Here is a 24,257-nt window from a genome sequence, read left to right on the forward strand (position 1 = left end):
ACTTCAGTTCATGACTAACACACATTTCTGTACAGGCCTGAAAAATCAGTGGAATTCACACACTGGTGCTTCATTAAGTTAATGTTGACCTTAATTCAATACAATTAATCTTCAGTAACAATGTCCTTTTTAAAAGCATTCAGATGGGGGGACATCAATCAAGAACAAAGCCCAAAAAGGAGCTGTTAACACAAACCTCCCCACAGAATAAAGCTTGCATTTGCTTCCAGTTCAGAGTGCCTGATGACATGGCAAAAACTGCCCATGTGCCTTGCTGCCATTTCTAGGGCACACTGTGCCACTTACTTGTTACATCTCTTTTGAGCTTCTGCCATTGGAAATGGAATAGACAATACTCCAACTGTAGCTTCAGACTTGACCCAGCATAACAGTTGTCCTCTTGTTATTCCCTTTGATATAGATCTTACATATGGGTTTGGGATGAGGTAGATTCAGCTGTGTGTTCTGTAATGCATCCCAACCAGTTTTAGTTTCTTACTTTCTAAGCCTGTCACAATGCAGTGAGAAAGTAAGCCTAATGAATAATAGGCTGTTCAGCCAAGCAAGAAGTACCAGTTGTCACCCAGAAACTCTGGCCAGCCTGCAGAGTTTCACATGTAACTTCACACAGCCTATGGAACTGAGAAGAGCATCACTTTAGATGCAGAAAGCAGAGTCTGAGTTTAGTTCCACAATCTCACCACAGCTTGTCTACTTGTGCCAAGGCAGTGCAATTTTGTTTAAAGAGTAATATATTTATGCCTCTCAAAGCCATTCACTGTCCTGCCTGCCACAGAGGCTGCTCAGATTGCTCTTCTGTAAGAAGAAATCAAGTTAAAGTCTTCTACAAAATGCAACCTTAGATCTTGTACTTCAAGGTATCAGAGCATTCAGCTGCCAAAGGACACGTAACAATAAAAACGTTTGAAGGTAACAAGAGATGTCAGCAGTCAGCACCTTACAGGAAAGGAAAAACCTCACAGCTCCTTCTGGGAACAGACACATTCTCATACAGCAAATCAGCACAGCAAGCAAAGGACCACCAGAAGTCAGTATTTAGACATTTATTTCAGATACGCAGTTTACACGCATATTATTGAGGAAATTGAACTGCAAATATACAAATACTGTAACAAGCATTACCAAATAACAGAACTGGCACTAGTGTTATAAGCGTATTACTGAAACTGGTGAGGATAAGTCATGGAAAAGGACTGCAGCTCATGGCATGTTCTTTGTATCCAACCAAACTTCCAGTAGCACCATAATGGCAATACATGAAACACAAGACAGAACATTGTTAACTGTTATTCTGATATTCACAAGGGTTTTTCTTTTTTTTTTTTTTTTTTGTCTTTTTATCTTTTTTTCCTCCATATTAGTGAATTACATAGCAAAAACCAATGTTAATGGTGCGGGCGCTCTGGACAACTTCGGCCTGTGTTCAGCTGTACAGCTTCCAAATGCAAAAGGAAAGTTAAAAGCCAGCATATTTGGAACCTATCTTTGCACTCAAGCAGTCATTGCACTGCACTTTGATGCTGGGACTGAAGGTACATGTCTTGCAAAGAGGTGTCATGTCCACTAAAGCCTGAGTGAGTCTTTGGTAGGCTAATACTTCAGTAGTATTATACATTTATCTACCACAGTCATTTTATTCACTAGAGTTTTCTTTTGAGATCCAAGGTGGCCAGAGAGGACATTCTGGAAAACATTACAGTAACATCCTCAAACGACCAGGCACTTCAAACCCAGTCTTTTCCAAAGGCACCAAGAATGGATGGGGCACTGTTTTTCCCCCTAATGAAAGGTGACTGCACCTGCTTCTCTACAATGCTTATAAATCACTGGATTGGTATTTTACAGTTTTTATACACTATATAGTAGGCCTTATCTGCTGTGTGGTTGGTTGCATGAATAAATAACCCCACTGTTCTTCACAGGCGATGTCTCCGTTGCACCACATAGTTAAGTACCAATTGCTTCTGGTTCAAAATTATGTAAAATGCCATAACCTTGCTCAAAATGTACACACAAACTTGACACAGGCTACATCCATCTGAAGAGACACGGTTCCTTCTACATGCATTCTAAATAGTGTGTCCAGTTATGAAACAAAATTGTCATTACAAGTATTCACTGTAGAAATATGTTTGTTCAGGTCTCTGCAGAACCTTTGCTTCCCTTAAATAAGACTTCACACAAGAATGGTTTTAAGTCACTTGCGCTCAGCTAACACCCATTTAACCCAAACCCCATATTTTCCAAGTGAACAACGCAGGACATATTATTCATTTCATTATTTAACATATTAAGAATTTACCAATTTTTATCTAAATACACCAAGTATATGCTTTCAAGCAAAGTTGTGGCAAAAATACAAAACATGGACGTATTTGTACTGCTGTAATGCACTTGGTTAAAGCCTTCATGTCTCTTCACACAGGTCTAAGATCAATATTAAGTATTTTGCCTTATCAGACAAGTATATATAAAATGCAGTTCTATCAAAACCTCGCTTCTGCTGGTCACCGGAAGCTTACAGAAGTCGCATGTAATTCAACCAGCTTTCAGACAGGGTTCTTTAGTGGTAAGTATATATTTACAGCACTTATAGACTTAAATTTCAGTCTGAATAGCAGTGCTTAATTCCACAACATGTTGTGAATGGTTGTTGTTTGTCTCTTTCAGTGTTTCACCAACACCTAAACCTACATCTGCCGAAGATCCATTGTTAATGCTTTCCTCAGCAATGTAACTCAGCTGTGGAACATCAGTGCTTGGGGCTGTTGGAACAGGCACAGGGATTCCACTTGGCTGTGGAGAGTTTTCCAAGCGATCATTTTCCACCTCTGGGAGAACACTGACTGTGGTAAAGCGAGTGTGATAGTCACTGGAACCATGGCTACAGGAAGTTTTCATACTTTCCATATCTGAGCAACTAAACTCAGAAAAATGACTCGAGTGCGAATCTGCTACAGATGGAATACTATCGCTAAGAGAGGGAGAGTCAAATTCACTGGAGTTTGTGCTTTGCTGTTCCAACAGCTGAGCATCCATGTCCTCTCTTGTCTCGTTTATCTTCATGCTACTCTTCTTTCTCAGCTTACCTTTACTTTTTTTCCCTGCTGTTGTTTCTTTGGACCACTTGGTGGCACTAGATTTACTTTCCGGCAAGCAGGCGGACGAGCAACCGGCATTACTACGACCTGCAGCGCTGCCGTCATCAACACTACTGCTGCCGCTGTTGTGTCTGAATTTGGCTGGCTTTGATTCAATGTCCACTTGCACCTCCATACTGTTGCCTTCCCTAGAACAAGACACACTCGTGAGTTTACGTGTTAATCTAAGACAAGCCAGCTAACACAGAAGAACAAACTCTCACTACTCCAAGGTGCATATCAAAAAAAAGTTAGAGGGCCATTAATTTATTTTAGAAAAGTGTTTAACCAAATAAATAGCCCGAAGAAAAACACAAAGTCTGAAGACCAAACACTTCACTGTGCTGCCGTGACAGCATCTCTCTCTGGAAATAACCTTGGCAAAATGTAAGCAGTCACATGTAATTCAGTTTGTAACAAAATCCGCAGTTTCAAAGGGTCATAATTGAAGCAGAGCAGCTGAGTCACGCTTAGAATATCCTTTAATAAAAGCAAGGCTTATTAATCTGCTGTTTTCATTGCATTTCTTTTACCTGTCCAAAGGGATGTAGGAGTTCAGAATGGATCCTGCCATTGCTTTGGTACTGGCATTGTCACTAACTGTTCCCAAGCTAACAGTGCCAGATTCTCCACTCAGACTGTATCGTTCTTTCTGCACATCTGCTTGTACTTCCAGTCTGGGAGAGAAAGACAAAGACTTGCATATACTGTTACTGCAGTTAAAGCACACTAGGTGAAAATTAGCATCACCTTGTAGAGTTTCTCCACCATTCAGTAGTAAGAGTTTTAGTTACTCCAGTACAGATGCACATATTTACCTTACTGAAACAGGTTCTCTCTTCCCACTGTCAAAAACGACTGGTTTTTGACTAAGAGGCAAACTAAAACAGCTCAAAGTAAAACCAGATTTACCAAAAAGCAAAATACTGTGTGTTAACCAGAGCTCCTGGATTCTTTCCTCCCCAAGCTTTACATGAACAACTACAACTCTTTTACAGGTAAAGCGTCCTGTACTTTAAAGATGGAAAAAAAATCAGAAGGGTGTAAGTTCAAGAAATGACACTACCCATGTTTCTCCAGCTGCAAAATTATTATTAACCAAATAACAGACAGAGAACTTGTGTTCTGTACTCTGCTTTATACTGTACTATTATCAATTGCAACAGGAATAATAGAAACCTGAGCAATCTTACGTTGGGCTGAGCAGATAAGCCAAAAATCTAATCACAAGCTTTTTTCCCCAATGCCTTGTTTATCTATGCTGTCAGTGAACTGGAAGCAACCTTTTGTTCTGTTTTGTTTTCCACTGTCAGCTCTCTAAAGAAAAGGACAGGTATACTTCACTCAGCAGTCAGAGCTTGGAACACTGTCCCAGCATAAGGGATCTCTTGATGCCATCCTGCACTCCTGAGTGTGCCTGGATTTCCAAATTACTCAAAAAAAAATCAGCAGCGTTAGCACCTCATTTAAGGAGCAAAATCCACCCTGAACCATAAATGTTAACAATCCTTTCCAGATACTCCCTTTCTCTCCAGGGTGCAGAACAGCCAACAAACAGGCCCCAATTCACAGGAGGCACTGAGCACATAAGTGACAAGAAGCTGCCACCTCAGCAAGGCCAACTGCCCAATTGTCTCTGTCTATTCTGAACCCACACTCCACCCAGGTGTTCTGAAGGCACAGCTTGGTACTTGCAGACTACTGAACAAGTCAGCAGTTCTGACTTCAGGGCGAGATAGATCAGAAAACACAACTGTGTTACAGACATGAGGTGCTGCCCTCTGACTCCTGGGTAGAGGCTGCTCTCCTGGGAAGCAGGAACAACATCTCACATCCTGCTCACCCTGAAAAAAATGCAAACGCTCTTTTGAGCCCTGTGGTCTGGCAGGATCTCCTGGAAGCCAGCAACTTTATCAGAGATGAACTGTCTCTATCTCCCAGACACAGCTCCTTTTAATAGGAACCAATTTTAAAAAACTAAAACCAAAAAGCCTAGTAATACCATTTTGCCTGCTTCCATGTAGAGAAGGATACTGTACAGTAAGAAGCACGCCTCTTACCTGTTAAAGCAGTTAACCATTGCACTTCCTGAGAGACTCCCAGTTATACTGGCCCCAGCCAGGGCCATGGTACTAGCGGTTTCGCTTAGATTGTCTCGAATGGCTCCGATTCTATCCATGTGGCTACCGCTTGCACTCAAGCTGCCAGTCAGGCCTCCAACACTTCCTTCACCTATACTGGGGTTGTGACGTGCCTCTGCTACTGAAGTGGTATCTAGACAGAAATAAAGGAGGCTTCTCAGTTATGGAAGTAGAACATAGTAGTTTCCAGAATGTGACCATGGAAAGTATTCCTGAAATTATGCTGACAGGAAGGATTTAGTAAACATACTGTCACAAAAGAAGAGCTTGGGGGGGGGGGAAGGGGGGGAGAGGGAGGGAGAGAATTAAAAGAGACTATCACATACTTCAGGTTCCAAACACCAAAATGTTAACCAGGGATATGACAGGTAAAATGCAGTAAAGGAACACAGAGACACCCTATCACAAAGGATATTGCCATATAATTAAAAAATAAGCTATCAGATCATGATTCAGTTCTCTCTATTGTAGCCAAAAAAGCCATCCAGCTTCCACAAAACCAGGATGCTGAAAAAAATCCAGCATTAATTTAACCTTAAAACTTGCCTGTGGAAAAGATTTGAGCCTGGCTTTGATTAAAATGGGCAAGAAAATTCATGATGTTTGTATTAACAGCACAGCGTACCTGAAGACATTCAAGGAGAGGCTGGATGTCGTTCTGGGCAACCTTGTCTAGTTGGAGATGTCCCCGCTCATTGCAGAGGGGTTGGACTGGATGACCTTTGAAGGTCCCTTCCAACATGAACTATTCTATGATTCTATGAACGCAGAGAAGCTACCCTCATCTAGAGGTGATCTTCCAGCAATGAGAAGTAGTAGTCCTAACTGCAAATAAGTACTCTAGTATCTAAGGCCAAATAGAAGCCAAAATCCATATTTATAGAAAATGAAACACTGAATTTTCTTACCTACAGCCGCATTTGTTCCACCAACATTTATATCATTTTCATCATCGAATTCTATCCTGACACCTTTTCCATTGCCTGCTGACACACCACAGCCTCCACTTCGGCAGAGTGAAATTGGAACCACTCCATACACATAAGCCAGCATAATAGGAACACCAATACCTACAGAGTAAAATACAGTCTTTTATTAAATGTGGTATTTTAGAGCCTTTCATAAAAGCAATTCCATTTTCCATGATTACTTAATATTTCACACTTGAAAGAAATCAGGAGGAAGCAAGATTAAGATACATTGGTAAATCACCAAGGTGAAATGACAGAAAAGTACTTCCAGTAGGCAGAATGCCTTCTATCAGCATTGGCAGGTAGAGAAGCTTAATGCTTTATGAATTAATACTGCCAGTACATCCATAACAACTTCTACAAACAAAAGTACTTTAAAGGTTTACATAAAACTCCACTGGTGCCTGTGTAATAATGAGCCACCTGAGAAGCAGAAATAGCAAAGATCTATCATAAAAGTTGTTCAACTAAAAACTTAGTACCTCTACTAATTTAATACGGGGCTTGATTTTGCATCCACTGAAGTCAGACAGGGCTTTGCTATCAATTTACTAGGACTTAACATTAATATTACTGTGGGATCTTTCATATTTATTGTATCAGACTGATTCAATTTGAAATTTAATTATGCAAGTTTTCCTTAAAAGAAAACAATTCTGTGGAGCAAGATGGCAAGAGCTAAGGGAAACCAGTGAAAGTGCACACTGTATACACACACATCCATCCCACCACTGCTAGTCAACTGTCAAAGTTACTCCTTTCGCATATGAATTACAGCGTTCTATGGTTTTGCAGATGGAAGTACACAGAAGGTATGGAAAAATGGCAGACTTTAAACGCCAGGGTGGAGGCAGACTCAATGCAAAGGCTCTGCAGTCTAACCTAAAAGAAGGGTTCCAGTTATAGGGAATCCCCTTCACTAGAAATTCCACAGCGTTCAAGGAGGAAATCCATAGTCTCAAGGCCATTATTTTGGAAGCCATATAATGCCCTGAGACTGGAGGACACATGTTAATGGCAATGGGCCAAGAGCAAAAACTTCACAAAATAAAACACAACTGCTTTCCCTAAGAAGACTTCTGGTCAGGAATAAGAAACAGCTTGAAAGAACAAGGCAAAGCAGAGCCATAAATACATCTGAGACTCTGTGTCCCACTACCTGTTTAACAGGGATCTGACACCACAGCTACATGAGGACAACGCAACCAGAGGCAGTTTTGACTAGCACATCTGCATTTGCACAGCGGTCCACCATTGTTAACAAGCAGTTTAAAGCCACAGTTTCATGGCAATTTAAACTATCGCTTGCTAAAAGAAGCACTGTCTTCCTGAGGCCACTCATTCTTCTCTAAGCATTACTTCTGACACAAGGGGGAACACAACTGCATGATGAATTGGATCAGGGGACTGAGCCAGCTTAAAACTAAATGGTGAATCGTAATGTGAATCAGTCCTCCACGGCAGCTTGCTGTGCAACTGTAAAGACGCCTCTGCTGCAACAAAGGAGGAGCAAGGCAGCGCTGGGCAAGTCCTCAAAAAATCAGGGCTTGTTTACAGTGATCTTGAAATTACATGGTAAGATGAGACAGGTATTTTGTAACATACAGCCACCAGATTTTCCTCAAATGCTATTCTCAACAATATCTATGAGAAAAAGTGTGACAGAATTCAAACTGATCCCTAGGGCATAACAAATAGTTTTTCAACTACTGTAACATTAAGTGTAAGAGACTGTATTTGTCTCCTGCATTGAGAAAAGTTTAATATGAAGCTATTAAAACACAAAGACTCTGTGGCAAGTTTTTTCTTGGTCAATCATTTAAAAAAAAAACAACTTTAAGTACTTCAGTTTTAAAAGCCAGATATGATAATGTGATAACTTCAGTTTGCAAGATAAAAATCATATTTAATATAATTTAATATTATTTTTCTCCAGGAAATGCTGCATTCAAATTAAGTACTGAATCTTCCATTTTCCCTTAATAAATGTTTAGTCTCAGACTCCTCGCTGTCTTGGTTCCTTCACCTGTAAAAGGAAACTACAGGACTTCTCAGCTGTTTTATTCAAAAGTACTTATAGAATTCTGGTTGCAAGGTGTTACCAGTATACAAAATAATATTTGCTTACCTACAGTTACTGCAGCTACAACTGGAGAAACAATTACAGATAAGGTTACACCACCCGCGATAGCCAAGTTTCGCTTGTGCTTTGAAATGTCTTTGCCTTCATATCGATTGTGAATCTTAAGAAAATAGAAAGAGGTTTTAGAGTATTATCATCAGTAACACATTGCTTCAGGTATGGAAGAACTGACATAGTTTGGAACCTGTACCCTGCTCTCTTCCAGAGAGATCACATTCTATGCCACAATTTATTCTTTATCTCAAAGAAAAGAAAATGTCTTCATTTTAGGCAACTTCTTAAAAGCTAGAAGTCCTCCCATCCAGCAATTAAGCATTTACTTTCAGCCTCAAGTTAGAAGAGCCAAATCACTGAACAACTGGTTTTGTTTGTTTAATCATTACTCCAGCTTACGTGGTTGGGAAAAGCAAGCTATTTTCAAGATCAAAGAATTACCATGTCTGATCACATTGACACTTCTTATTCCCAGCCATCTTTCCCCTGAACAATAGAGAGTGAAACTTTCTCAGGTTATGAGATCTATAAAAACAGAGGTTGACATAACAGAGCCACGAAATCCTTGTAGTAACACATCCTTCACCAAACACAGCCTGGGAGGAGGGGAGAGCAAGCACTCCATTGCTTTGGCACCCCTCATGACAACCTATTGACACAAGAAATATTTCAGCAAACCTGTGTCTTTGCTGTGCTACTATTTACCAAGGAATCTGCTAAGTAGCATCCTTACTGATGGCTCAAGCCTGCAGTAACTCTGAAATGTGACTGCCTCAAACTTATCTGCCACAAATCCCACGTGAACCTGGAAGGCCTTCAAAGATCAGTGTTTTGGAGGGATTTCCCACTTTTTGTGAGCTTCATTTACTCTCTCTGAGAACGTGGTTTTCCAGGGATATGCGCTTCATCTGTCATCATTCTTGGTTAAGACATAATTACAAAGGAACAACAGGTTGCTATCTTAATGGATGTCATAAAGCTAAATTAATCCTCACCACATCTCAGGAGGAACATTAAAAAAAAAAAAAGAATAATTACAATATTTTGTATCAATATGCTACTACAAAAAGAATGACATAAAATCAGTGGAAGTCTTAAGTATTGTGCTTTCTAAATTAAAATTTTAATTAGATATTTGGTAGGGTGGTCTTCATTTTGGAATAAATGTAAAGCATTTGTATTTGTTCAGGCAAGACAGTGAAAGAAAGGGCAGAGAAGACACTGCATTCGATATAAAGAGAATGCATTTACTTGCTCTGGGGTATATTATGCAGACTGAACATGGAACATAGCTACTTGTGGATTAAAAAGGAGAAACTGAACAGTACGAGTGTGTAAGAGTTTCAAACCCAGGGAAATGAGGTTTCACGGGGCTCTGAGCAATTAGCAGGATCACCTCAGGCACTGAATTTTACTGTTAGGTACAATTCTAAGTACCAAAACAAAAGGCATACAACTATGTAAAAGGCTACTAGATTCCTTAAATGTAAAGCAATACAAAGGAATGGAAGGGAGAGGTTGCAGAGAAGAAACTGATTGAAAATATTGAGATATAAGGTTACACTGGTAGGAATGATCATGGAATAAGACCTCAGACTTTTTGACTTTTTTTCAAATTTAAAAAAATAAAACTGGGCCAGAAGAAGAGGTATTTTCAATAAACGTAGCAAACTGGTAGGTTACAAGACATATCTATCAGAAGAAAGCACTAGCACTTCCTTAACAAAGCTCCATGAAAGCACAAGCACAAACTCTTCCAATGCAAAGGACAGACAGAATGTTTTAAAAGAACAAGGAAGCTTCCTTTACCAAAGCAGCAGCAGCATTAATAGAAAGTAGGTCAGATTACTATGAATGGATATAAAGGAACAGCATGAAGGTGTCAGGACAAAATCAGAAAGGTTAAAACAGAGGAGACAAAAAGCAAGGGACATCAAAGTCGACAAGAAATTATTCTGCAAGTACACTGCTAGTAAGAGGAAGACCAAAATGGATCAATTCGCCATTTAACAAAAAGGAAAGACAGCCAGCAAATGAAACTGGAGCCCTGTTTAGTTTTTTTCCCCTCTAGTTGTCACTGAAGATCAACTGTGAGCCAAGCAACTAGTGACAAAGGAGTAAGATCTGTAGGAAAACAGCAGGTTAGAGTGTACATACATGAGCTGATCTAAAAGACACCTCAGCAGGCACAATTTCAGAGACATTAATAATAACTTTCAAAAATTATTGTCCACAGAAGATGTCCAAAAGGAAAAGGAAAAAAAAAAAAAATCAGTTAAACTGCAATGAGTCTGTAAAAAGGTGTAAAACAAGAGGCTGGGGAATTAAAGACCAGTGAAATCAACTTTAATTTCCTGAGAACTAAAAACTGAGAACTTGTAGACACCAAAGCAAACACAGGAATAAAGAGGCAAACCGATTTATTTTTTTTCCAAGCAGAAATCATGATGATCTAATTTTCTTCTGTGACAAGAAGCCTTGAGGATGGGGAGAAACAGATGTCATGCACTCACTTGAACAAAATTTTGACATTTTCTTGTATTACACTCAAACATGTTATAATAGTCCAGACTGAAAAACGGATTAGAGAAATCTATTAGCTTCAAGGAAAATTGACAGAAAACATCTGAGTTGTGATTAGTTTCTTTTACTCCCCTGACTGAAACTATTCATTCTGTATTTTTCTTCCCCAAGAAATATACTCTGGATCCAAACACATTAAATGCTTTCATTAACCAGGAATATGGAAGAACACGTGTGTTGAATTTCAGGTCAATACAATCTGGCAAGGTTGCAAGAATGCCAGAGTTCATACTAGCCTTGAGAAGCTGAAAAATGACTAAGATGCAGCACAACGGCAATGAGCTCAAGCCTACGCTTAGGAAGAAACCAACAGCCTAAATTACCAGTATGGTGGGGAAGGGTATGTGTTTTAGAGTACACAAAATTAAAATAGCATGTTGTTGAGAGAGAAAACTGGCAGGATCACCCTTTCCTTTCACTCAGCAGTAGTAATGCTTCAGCTTCACTGCTATATTCAAACTGGACAAAAAAAAAGGCGGTATGAACAACTGGAAGGAAATCCAGAAAAGATGAGAATCGGAAGTCTCAAACCATGTGGTTTCTTGAGAGGTGGTCAAGAAAAACTGAAAGTGCTGTTTGTTTGGACATAAGAATTAAAGTGGACTTAAAAATTATCAAATACGTAATGGGATATTGCAAAACAAAAGGATTCTTTATGTCAACTGAAGATAGAACAATAAGAATTTCATGTAGGAAGACAATGTTAGACCTATCTCAAAAATCTAATGAGCAACAGCAGAACACGCAATAGCAATTTGAAACACGTAACTGCTGCCTTCTTCCTCTTATCCTTTATACAGTTCTAATGACTGTATGTGACTAAGATAAAACAGAATAAAAGGGTCAAAAAACAACCACAGCAGAAGGTAGGAGTACTTGCTTGAAAGTAGAAAATAAAAAGAAAACAAACAAAAAAAAAGCTGCATCTCTGGCCTTTGGCAGCAACAGCTCATATGAGAGAAACACCATCCCCTCCACCCCAAATAAAAGTAGAATTTTATGTGCCTGTGCCAGTCACTGTGAGAATCCATGCTGATACAAGCAGAAACACCAATCTGATTATGCCATCCAGGACATCTAACTGAACACTCAGCACCTATTAAAGTAAGTCATCATTTCAGAAAGTCCATTTCTGAAAGACTTGAATAACTTACTTCTTTATCCTAAATAGGAGATACAATTATCTTTTCTTCTTTTTGCAATCTGTCATTTATTTTATCCTAAAAGCTGTTCTATTTTTTAGGGGAAATACATCAACTACCTTCTGATTAACATGGTCATTCCTAGCTGATTCCCACAAACAGTAAATGAAGATAGATGCAGCCTAGCTACCTGCATGGAACATTGCTCCATACGGCAGACTAGCTCAAGGCAACCAACAAGCTGTTGAGTGTAAATGCTTAAATGTGCACATGCAAACACCTATACTAGCAGAACTTCGTACTAAAATACTGGTAACTACCTGCTTTTAAGAAAAATAAGGATACCTTTTTTGCTTTCCTTCTCCTCTATTGTTTAATTCTAAGGGGCACAAGGGAAAACAGTGATTAAAAACACAGCAACTCTGAAAAAGAAGCATGCAAGAACTTCCATGGCAAGATGGAGAAATTGGAAGTCGTTCAGTGTTTTGCTCTGCCTATTTTAAGAGGAATTGCATTCTTAAACACACTGCTTCTCCTTCCTATACAACTGAAATAAGTTGTACAAGTTGAACAGTTCAGAGGTTGGTTGGTGTATCTTCTGGGGGGTTGGTTTGTTTCTGTTTCCAGGGTTTCTTTTTTAATGCTGGTGAAGACTGCCTAAGTCATACAAAGCAGAAGGTAAAAAAACCTGAAGCATGTTAGGAGTTGTAGTACATTTTACCTTACGTCCCACATACACAGGGATTCCAATAATCATAGCAGGAATAGCAATGCCAGCTATTAAGGCAATTCCTACGGGAGCTCCAACAAGTGTCCCTAGCTGCCACAGTATCTTCTTCTTACGGCTCCATGGTTTCTTTCCCCAAAATGTGCAACCTGAAGGGCTAATAGAAAGAAGCGTAAAGAAATCGTAAAAAAAAAAAAAAAAAAAAAAAAAGAAAAAAAAAGAAAAAAAAAATCAAAATAACTATACACTACTGTTCTTTAGATCCAAAATTATTAGGTTGAAATTACAGATGTTATGGATACCAAACATCAGTTATTTGTGGTTTTTTTTTTTCCTTTACAGCAAGGTGGAAGCAGGGACAGGCAACCACGGAAGAATACAGGGATGCTGTCCGGAAAGCTAGGGACCAGGTGAGGAAAGCTAAGGCCCAGCTAGGATTGAACTTGGCTAGGGATGTTAAGGATAACAGGAAGAGATTCTATAGGTACGTAGCAAGTAAAAGACAGACTAGGGACAACGTAGGCCCCTCCGGAAGATATCAGGAGAACTGGCTACCCAGGATTTGGAGAAGGCTGAGGTTCTTAATGACTTCTTTGCCTCGGTCTTCACTGGCAAAGTCTCTGACCGCACCACCCAAGACTTGGAAGGCGAACACAGGGACTGCGAGAATGAAGACCCTAGGCCCACTGTAGGAGAGGATCTGGTTCGAGACCATCTTAAAAACCTAAATGTACACAAGTCCATGGGACCTGATGAAATCCATCCACGGGTCCTGAAGGAGCTGGTGAATGAAGTTGCTAAGCCACTGGCCATCATATTTGAAAACTCATGGCAGTCAGGTGAAGTTCCCGACAACCGAAAGAAGGGAAATATAACCCCCATTTTCAAGAAGGGGAAAATGGATGACCCGGGGAATTACAGACCAGTCAGTCTCACCTCTGTGCCTGGCAAACTCTTGGAGCAGATTCTCCTGGAAGGCATGCTAAGGCACATGAAAAACAAGGAGGTGGTTGGTGACAGCCAGCATGGCTTCACTGAGGGGAAATCCTGCCTGACCAATTTGGTGGCCTTCTGTGATGGGGCTATGGAACTGATGGACAGGGGCAGAGCAGTTGACGTCATCTACCTGGACTTGTGCAAAGCATTCGACACTGTCCCACACAACATCCTTGTCTCTAAATTGGAGAGATATCAATTTGATGGGTGGACCACTGGGTGGATAAAGAACTCGCTGGATGGCTGCACGCAAAGAGTTGTGGTCAATGGCTCGATGTCCGGCTGGAGACCGGTAACGAGTGGTGTCCCTCAGGGATCGGTGTTGGGACCGGTCTTGTTCAACATCTTTGTCGGTGACATGGACAGTGGGATTGAGTGCGCCCTCAGCAAGTTTGCCGATGACACCAAGCTGTGTGGTTCGGTTGATACGCCGGAGGGAAGGGATGCCATCCAGAGGGACCTCAACACGCTTGTGAGGTGGGCTGATGCCAACCTTATGAACTTTAACCATGCCAAGTGCAAGGTCCTACACCTGGGTTGGAGCAATCCCAGGCACGGCTACAGGTTGGGCAGAGAAGAGATTCAGAGCAGCCCTGCAAAGAAGGACTTGGGGGTGTTGGTCTATGAAAAAATGAACATGAGCCGGCTTCAGTGTGCGCTCGCAGCCCAGAAACCCAACCGTATCCTGGGCTGCATCAAGAGGAGCGTGACCAGCAGGTCGAAGGAGGTGATCCTGCCCCTCTACTCTGCTCTCGGGAGACCTCACTTGGAGTATTGTGTGCAGTTCTGGTGTCCTCAACATAAAAAGGACATGGAACTGTTGGAACAAGTCCAGAGGAGGGCCATGAGGATGATCAGGGGAGTGGAGCATCTCCCGTACGAAGACAGGCTGAGAAAGTTGGGGCTGTTTAGCCTGGAGAAGAGAAGGCTGCGTGGAGACCTCAGAGCAGTCTTCCAGTATCTGAAGGGGGCCTACAAGGATGCTGGGGAGGGACTCTTCATCAGGGACTGTAGTGACAGGACAAGGGGTAACGAGTTAAGACTTAAACAGGGGAAGTTTAGACAGGATATAAGGAAGAAATTCTTTACTGAGAGGGTGGTGAGGCACTGGAATGGGTTGCCCAGGGAGGTTGTGAATGCTCCATCCTTGGCGGTGTTCAAGGCCAGGTTGGATGAGGCCCTGGGTGGCATGGTTTAGTGTGGGGTGTCCCTGCCCATGGCAGGGGTGTTGGAACTAGATGATCTTAAGGTCCTTTCCAACCCTGACTATTCTATGATTCTATGATTCTCTATTTTGTAACATAAAGAGAAGCACTTTGTATATTACTACATGCCAATCTGTGATAGCTTATATAAACAGTTTCTGCATGACTACAAAGACAATACAGCAGTATATACAAACATCAGTGAAAATAGTAGGTATGTTAATCTAAACCCTCATTTGTTCTACTAAGTACACGTTGCATGCATGAAACTTAAGTATTTTAAGATAAAAATGTCACAGCACTAATTTTAATACATGCATTGAAAACTAACTTAATTCTCAGATATGGATACTTAAACTGTGCTTCTCAAACAGAAGAAAGTCATACTTACAGCACCCAAGAATCTACTTTTAAGTATTCTGGAAAACAAATTACCAACAACACAGATATTTTTTTGTTCTACGTACCTTAAATAATGTAAATCTGAGATCTCTTTCATACACAGCCAACAGAATTCACAACCACAGACAGCACAAGTCATATGATTGCAGCTTCCATCATTCATTTTAATTATATAAGCAGCACAGCGGGGGCATGGCTTTATGTCATCAGCTGTTTAAAAATGAGTATTAAGATCATATCAGTTCTTGAACAAGCAGATTTAATCAAAATACAGACATTTGTTTGAGAAAACTGATTGAACCATTATATGAAAAATGGCAGAAATTTATTGTAAGTTTTCTTTACACATCCTGATTTGGCAATGACTTGATAGCTTTTTGTATTTTTAAACCTTGGACTGAGTAGAACTAATGAAAACAAGGCATATCACCTTGCATTCAAGTAATTGAATAGTTAATGCATGCATTCAGTTCAAGGATTTTCTAAGCTTAATGCAACATATATTAGAATCAGACATTAAACATGTATGTTAATACAGGACTGATAATATGGTCTCTTTAAATATAATCCTGTTTTACAGTTTATGCTGTTATCAATGCTTTACTTGAATATTCAGTCTCCATTAGTAGAGAAATTAGTACTAATAAACATAGATGTCAAACATCAGAGCTGGCATCAGACTAACAGTCTATTTTGAAAGCAGAAAATAAGTAGTTTTGAGTTTTATTTTTAACAGTTTTTATTATTGGCAGCCCTGTGAAATTTCACCTACAGTGGAGAAAGTAAGTGTTCCCAGTGTGTGATGTAACTAATAAAAGCAGTGTGCCAAACACAGAGAATGCTTTGCAGAGAGTTCCTTCAACTCTGTATTTTTCAGCTAAGAAGTAAGAATTTAAAATGCCTCTAAGAGTGAAGTCAGGTGCTCTGGTCACAGAGTACTTCAAATTATAACATTTAAAATTTGAATTCAAGCTTAAAATAGCAATCTTATGTTTCTGAAATATAAAGACAAAGCAGCTAGTATCTACCATGCTACTATTTTCTATTTTACTATATTTACTATATTTACTATTTTTTCTATTTTACTATTTATATTTACTATATTCTCTATTTTACTATACTTACTATTTTAAAATACTATTAACTATTTTACTATATTTACTATTTTAAAAGCCCTTCTTTGCTTTTTAGGGTTAATTGTGCAAATGTATGAAAAAAGATATTTTACAGACACAGTATCTTAATCATAAATACCTGCTGCTCCAGATTCCTGGCTGTAACTAATAGATGAAGAACGAATTGTTCTCAGGCGCAGACTCTGAGCTCTCTCCTGGCGAGCAGCATCGCAGGTCTGGTTGGGATGCCAAATCTGCTTGCAGTGGTAGCAAAATTCAGTTCCACAGCCTTCTCGTCCACATGTAAGTTTGGGACAGCTGGCACACCCAAAAGCGATCACAGCATATCTTGAATGATCAAGAGGGGCAAGAGAGAATTTTGTTAATAAAACCAATTTTATCTATAGACCAAAGCAGATAAGACAGCTGCCAGAGCAGCTGAAACAGGTACAGAGGCAGTGCACATCAGGAGCTGACATTAGGTTCCTTACCACCTCCTTCCACAACTACCACAGTAGACTGTGATGGACAGAAATATTACAACCAGTGCAACACTTTGCTATTCCCCACCTTAATAACTTGAATCAGTATTGAAATATTCTGTATTTAAGGCTGAATGTACAACTGTAACCTTCACAGTCACAAAGCACCACAGTTTAGAAGAATGGGACAATAAAACCAGAGAAGGTATTTAAGCAAATAGAAAAAGTTATAGTTTCAAAAGTGTCCCAGTCATTACTAACATGTCTAAGCTTGATCCTTTTTATATCTGTGAGGATCCCTGCTATGTGATCTGTCACAAATAAATTCCTCTATCAGGTTTGCATTTTAAAGTTTACAGGATGAAAATACAGTGTGTATTACAGTTAATATTAATCCTAAATATATATATACACACACAAACACATTAATTCCTACCCACTGTAATTTTTTTCAATTATTTTATGCAATAGCTTTCTTTTAAATAAACTAAGTTCACTGGTATGAACACTTAAAACTTTTCACATGAACAGTCCCCCTGAATAGACTTCAACAGACTTATAAATGCAGTAGGGCTTAAATTTATGGCTATTCAAATGAAAGCATTTCCATTTTAGAAGACTAAATTGTTTTTTTTCTACCCTCTGCCCAATTTATAGCAGTTGTATAAATTAACTCAAAATATTCTTTATCAGTAATACTACTAAAACTATCCCCACTCATATACATATCTTCACATTTAGCTCATTTTACAGTAGCTAGATCTGAAGCTCTAAAGTTAATGCAAATCCTACCCCTTTCGTTGGTGTTTTGAAACAGCGTGTTTGAGCTTCACTCCCCCCAGAAGTTCTGCAAACAAATAGGAGTTTTCAACCTTTAATTTACAGATGGTGCAGTGACAAATAAAAATGAGCTTTGTGCTTGCCTGTTTTCAAATATTTCTTACTTTCCAAGTAAAAATTTGTTTCAGTAATTGCTAGACTCTTCTATATTGTTGCCAAGTTAATCAGCTCTATTATCCCCACTTACTGCAACTGAGAAGATAATTGCTTTGTGTGTACACAAAGAGACACTGATCCAAGTGCTTCTTCAGTAGACAGGGACACATTCAGGAGTCACTAATGTTGTATCAAAGAATCTCAAGGGTAGACCACAGAACAAAGTATCAATTTATATCCTGCCTCCCATTGCTAATAAAGAATGGGCACATCTCTGAAAGCACTCCCCATTTGGGTCTGATTTATTACCTTTAGAAAAGTCACTTTTTAAACCAAAGTTACTCTCAGTTCAAACTGTACAAGATTACAGATTTAATGTCAACATTTTGCATTCATTTTACAGGTGATGTGAAAGCCAAAAGTTCTTGTCAGGCTGAGAGAAGGGACAACCAACCAAATTCAAAGTAATAACAAGCAAAATGAAAACCAGAGACAAAGAGCAATTAATTGAAGAAAGGATGTACAGCGAGAGGAAGAATGAAGGAATTCACACTTTTTTTGCCCAATCTGCTTTTTGCTTGACAAAGATAAACAATAGGAATTGCTGCTCCCTTCTAATACTGTCAGCAATACAACCTCAGAGCAAAATCATTAAATAATTCAGACAGAAGAAATGACAGAGCACATTTGGAACAGTGATTTACTAAGGCTTGCTAAAATGACATTGGAAAACTGATATGAAGAAATAGAATCTAAAAAATGTGGTCTGGAACAAAGCCCAAAAGGGTTCCTTATCCATGCTGCTTCCCCAGGGAATGATCACCTACTTGTCAGCGTCCCTACACAGCCACTACAGGTAGGCTGCAGCAGGTTCAGACTTCTACAATATTTCAGGTACCATCAAGAGTCAGGATGCATTTGAGCTTGCAACAAAAACTAAGGATGAAGCAGCCCAGGATCAGAAAGCCCGTGGTGCCACCAGTATGGACCATTCATGGCATTAAACTGCTTTAGTAAAGAGACCCCATAGCTCTCAAGCAGCTTGTTTGAGGACATTAACTACCACAACAGAGGTTCTCCTCCTAACAAATCTCTAGTTTCTTTCTTGGGGAAGATACGGTATTTTCCACTGAGACAGAATTAGTAGCAATACACTCACTACTCTGTTTCAAGATCTGTTTGGTTCCAGTTTTGCCATCTCTAAGACCTATTTTTACTCCAAATAGAGTGAAAGACATCTGAAAGATATCTACTTCTTAAATAGTCTTTGTTGTTTCATGGGGGCCCATGATGTGAACCAACTCCATTACAACAGAGTAACCTAGCTTCCTTTTTTTTTTTTTTCTTCCCCTTCATCATTTTTTCCCCACCACGGATCAAAGTTTTTAGAATTATTTTCTCTTTATCTGGTCCAGATCTTTGTCCAAGTGTGATGCCCAAACCCTGAAACAGTTATTACATGGGATGTTTCGTCAATGCTGAGGACAGCCTAAGCACTGTCATGCACTATCCACTCAATTCCTCCTTACCTATTTGTGCAGTAGTTTTTTTTCTTCCTGAGATGCTCTACTTTCCACCTATTCCCTACTTATTACAGTACTTATTTTTAATTTTAAAGACAACCTTCAGAAATAACGCTACCCCCTAAAATTACTGCATGTCTCCTACTTTGGGATTAATTGCAAATTCAGTAAATGCATCCATCCAGCTCCTTCATGAAATATTTGACCCATCCTAAAATCAGTTCAGCTACCATCATAACCCCAACGCATTCTGCCAGCCCTATGTATCAAAAACTGATCAGAAAAAAAGCCCTCAATTTTAACTGCGTATTGTACAAATTGATTACAGTTGCCAAAGCAATGAGAAACTGAACTACTATTGTATCACGTAACTGTTAAAGTGAATATCTGCTGATCTGAAGCTTGTGTGTACTATGTGTGATACCTCATCATTAAACAATGCTGGCATAGGCTGTTTAGTGGAATCCTCACACCTATGCTATTCCTTCATCCCGCTCCTACGCTCCACAATGACATTAAGTCCCTGTTACTACATTCTACACCACTGCCACTTCTCCTCACCTCCCTGGGTGCTTTCTCTGATCCCCCCAGCTGATGGTGAGTTGAGAGACAAGTGCTGCAGCAGGCTCCCAGCCAGGCACATACCAGCTTGCAGACACTGCTGCAGTGGCTGCCTGAAAGGCCAAATTAAAAAAGGTCACTGTAGGATATACATGCAGGTATTTACTTCACTTGGAGGCATTACTGATGGCCTTTCACTTGCTCAAGTAATATGCTTGGCTTTTTTCCCCAAAAGTTCTTAGATTAGCTTATGCTGAGTGCTCACCTCCCTCTGCCCAACATATCTGAAGGTGCTAAAGGTTTCAAAAGTGACCAGGATAAGGTTGGAAAAAAGACAAAACATGATCGCACAAGCTCTTGTTTATTTAGGATGACAACCATAATGAACGATCCTGTGGAGAAGTATCCAAGTAGCCAACTTCATCCAACTTTATACTAGTAATGAGAACTCCCCTCACACAAACACTGCATTAGTTTAGCTTTCTGGCAGCATACTGTGTTTTCCACAGGATTCACTCTCAGTAAGGAGCAGGCAGGAGGCAGTTCTGGAGCAACGACTTAAATATTTGCTGTGGTTGCATATGATTGTGCTTAACTTTAACTTCACTCTGAAGATCCACTTTTTATAATGGTATATTACCTACAGCAGTTATCATTACAGCTTCTGACCACTTAAAGATGCTTAGGATTTATTTTTTTAAGATGACTTATGCACAAGAAATAAGCACAGTGAAGAGTCTCTATTAAACAAATCTGACTTTGCCTACTTACTGAAGTACTAAATCAGTATCTGAATCACCAAATCATGGTTTAACAGAAAATGGTTTAACAGTTCTTACATACTTCCCATTACCAGTTTGTCCAAAACACAAACGCTCAGGGAAACTTGGGAAAAGCATACCTGTACCTATTTAATGAAGCCTTCTAGTGGTTGTTTCCTTTTGCAGTATCAAAATATTACAGGCAAGCTATACTGGTTCTGCCCACATGGCTGTTAAATGCTCAGGCAACCAAACCATCTCTCAAGTAATTTTCCTTCTCAAACTATACCACAGGAATGCTATCCACTTTGGACCAGAGGACATAAGGGACTATCACCTTCTCGGCCTCTGCTTTTGACCCGCATTAGCAAATTTTGTTTCATTTAAAGTACGAAAGCAAAACTGCATTTCAAGTAAGTTTCTTAACATACAGTTAAATTTTAAAGCCTCCTAAACATTAGACACCTAAACATTAATATATGAATATTTAATCTACCTAACAGTCTACAATTATATAGTCACCAATTTGCTTTTTAATCTTTCAACATTCTTCCTTTTCTTCTTTCTACTTATTGCTCATCTGTGAGGCTCTGAAACAGAGATGTCACCTTCTTTGTTTGTAGTGTGCACTGCACATCCGGATTGTGGTCATGGCTATAACCTTTAGACATTAGAACAACACACACAACCTCTAAAATAGCAACTTGAAAGGCATTATGAGACACCAACAGCAGAAAAGTGTGATAAGCTGCTCAGTAGCATTCAGCCTACTCACATCAGAATTCAGAATGGTTTCAGAACTGCTGAAGTATTAAAGCAATGATAAAACACTGTGTTCCCCAGATAATAAGCAGGAACAAACTGATTATTATGTTACATTACAATCCTCTTGACAGGCAACAAGCGGTGTCTCAACCACTCAGAGGATGGATGATATCTAAGGCTGGAAAGGCTTTTTTATTGAAGAAAATCTTCAATTGTGTTTCACAGTTAAAACCCACCAAAATACCCACTGTGCTTTGACAAATGGACTAAGTTAAAAGTACACCCACCAAGTTTTCACTTCTCTTTAGCTGGAGATTTGCACTGTTGCCTTGGAAGTGCAACATCTCAATTTTTTTTGCCTGATGTAGGGTACATAGCAACTACCTACCAATAAGTTTCATGACATTGCTGTAATTCCCTCTGTTTAGAAAAAAATCCTACTTGAGGATGAACTTTACATTGGAAAGTGGGCTGTGGCTTAAGGAGGGCTTTTTTGTTGTTCTCATTTTCATTTGTTGTGTTGTTTTGGGTTTTAAGAGAATTCTGCCTACCACCTACTCAAATAATACATAACAGAATGCTAAAGCAAAGCAATTAACTTTTCAAAAAGCATAACGTTATGAACATTATTTATGCTGTCACTTTTTTGCAGATATTGGGAAACAAAGTACATACCCACAATCCGGAGCTGGGCACCACCTACAATCAGGATCCGCAACCAGCCAGCGCCTAAGCATAAACTCTTCATATTTTTCCATCAAGACGTCATCATTTAGTATCAAACGAATATCATGAGGATTAAATCGTTCTGAGCATTCTGGACAGCTAATATTAACTCTGCTCTCAGAGATTTCTATCCGGAGATACTGACGCAAACAATCCACACACGATCTATGGTGACAAGTCATTATCTCCGGGAACCTGTCCTTGGAGTGCCGCAAAAGGCACAAGGGGCATTCCATGAAGTCTCCGCTTGGTTTGCTGCTAGAGGTTGTTCCGTTATCGGAAGAGGTACACGTGGAGAAAATAGAGTTCTTGTCTGTACACATTTCTGAATGAATACTTTCAATACTTGCAATTCCATCAACTCCTCCATTTAAATCCCTAGACTTGCGTTTTGTGTCTTTTTTTCTCCGAAAAAGAGAGCCCAGGGAAATTCTTCTTTTCTTTGGTGCCTTTTTAACTGATGGCAAGCTCACAGAGGAGGCAGAAGACTGGAGGTCCCGATCAGAACCCATTTGCCGATGTAAACTCATGTCTAGGTCACTCATCGGAAATGGGTTAAATTTCATGTACAACACTAATCATTTTTAAGGATCAAAATAACAGAATCAGAAAATACAGGCATATTATTATGTAATCCAGTTTGAGAGTTTTCATGCAGGAAATTCACATGAATTTGCTTCCAGCATATTCTTCAGAGGAATTCCCTGTATTAGGAGGAAAGATGAAAAAAAACAAACAAAAAACCAGATTAGAAACACACCCATCACTTTCGGTTCTGAAAGGCCACAGCACTCTAATAACTTGTTATTCATATTACTACCATCTTGTCACCATCTGACATGATACTTTTCCTGTCAGCTTATTCTAGCCTTTACATCCTTCTCATCTTAACAAGCCTGAAATTTCCCTGTGGTCAAGGAATATCCTTGCAACACTTAAGCAAGTGCTGAGAACAGCATCTTTACTCCCCTGCTCCCTAAGGGAGATGGTGTGTGTGCATGTGTAGAAATTACCATAACCCAAGGTGACAAATAAGTAAGTGTATAACGTTCTTCTACAAAGCCTAGTAATAGGCTTACAGCATTGGAAACTTTTCTGTTTTCTCTATGTTACACTTTCCACACGTCATGTATGAACCCTATATAGTTAACTATAAGAAAGATGTGTCTATTTGGAATCCATTTAGACTGCCAGCAGGAACTGAATCACTGTGGCTAAACAACTCAAGATATTCTCAAAATGTAAGGGTTCCCAGGGAAGTACCCAGATGTATTTTTATCATGCAAGACATCTGAGTATTTCAGAAAGCAGAGCTACATAGTGAGTGACTTGCCCTTCAACTTCCATATTGCTATTCAAGCAATCACTAGTTAAGACGACAACATTTGATTGTCTCATTATACTGACTTTTTTAATAAAAGCCCCAAACCCCCAGATTCTCATCACATATAAAGCTTCAACTATTTCCAACTATTTCCTGTCTTCAGGACACGATCACTGAGATGACTGGGTCATGACTAGGAAGTTTCAGAGGAAGGCTGACCAGCAGCAGGAATAGGAATCCCCCTCTGAAGAGGAAACACAGAAATAGCCCATGGGCTGTCCAGCTCACCAAAGCAACATATGCATCACATCCACTGCTGGGCTCTCTGCAGACTACTGTAGCTTGATATACATATAGTTTTATATACATACCAGCTTTTTTTTTTTATATATATATATAAAAATATATATAAAAATATATATAAATATATATATAAATGTATATATAGTTTTATATACATGTAGCTTTATATACATACCAGCAGGTAGCCAAGTCAACATTACTCTATTTATACTATTATCTAGTACAGTAGTACCCTACCAGAATACTACAGTAGTACCCTACCAGAATACTTCCTTCCTCAAGTGTAAGAATTTAAA

The 24,257-nt window shown here is 39.4% G+C and overlaps 1 protein-coding gene across 6 annotated transcripts in view; it reads right to left on the reverse strand.

Moving 5' to 3' along the window:
• Positions 1–950: 950 nt before the first annotated feature.
• Positions 951–24,257, reverse strand: part of RNF19A (ring finger protein 19A, RBR E3 ubiquitin protein ligase) — a 62,400-nt gene continuing 39,093 nt past the window's right edge. For 5 of the 6 annotated variants that reach the window (XM_080611331.1, XM_080611332.1, XM_080611333.1 and 2 more), the window contains 9 exons: positions 22,284–23,038; positions 16,720–16,928; positions 15,531–15,675; positions 12,857–13,019; positions 8,402–8,516; positions 6,211–6,372; positions 5,222–5,435; positions 3,695–3,838; positions 951–3,310 (listed from right to left, as the gene is read on the reverse strand). In XM_080611331.1, the coding sequence (XP_080467457.1) occupies positions 2,620–3,310; positions 3,695–3,838; positions 5,222–5,435; positions 6,211–6,372; positions 8,402–8,516; positions 12,857–13,019; positions 15,531–15,675; positions 16,720–16,928; positions 22,284–22,900 (2,460 nt within the window). In that variant the 5' untranslated portion in view covers positions 22,901–23,038 and the 3' untranslated portion in view covers positions 951–2,619. The remainder of the gene's footprint in view (positions 3,311–3,694; positions 3,839–5,221; positions 5,436–6,210; positions 6,373–8,401; positions 8,517–12,856; positions 13,020–15,530; positions 15,676–16,719; positions 16,929–22,283; positions 23,039–24,257) is intronic. The other variant, XM_080611336.1, reaches the window with a different exon arrangement.

The sequence above is a fragment of the Psittacula echo genome (genome assembly GCF_963264785.1).
Source record: "Psittacula echo genome assembly, chromosome: 2".
Classification (NCBI taxonomy): domain Eukaryota; kingdom Metazoa; phylum Chordata; class Aves; order Psittaciformes; family Psittacidae; genus Psittacula; species Psittacula echo.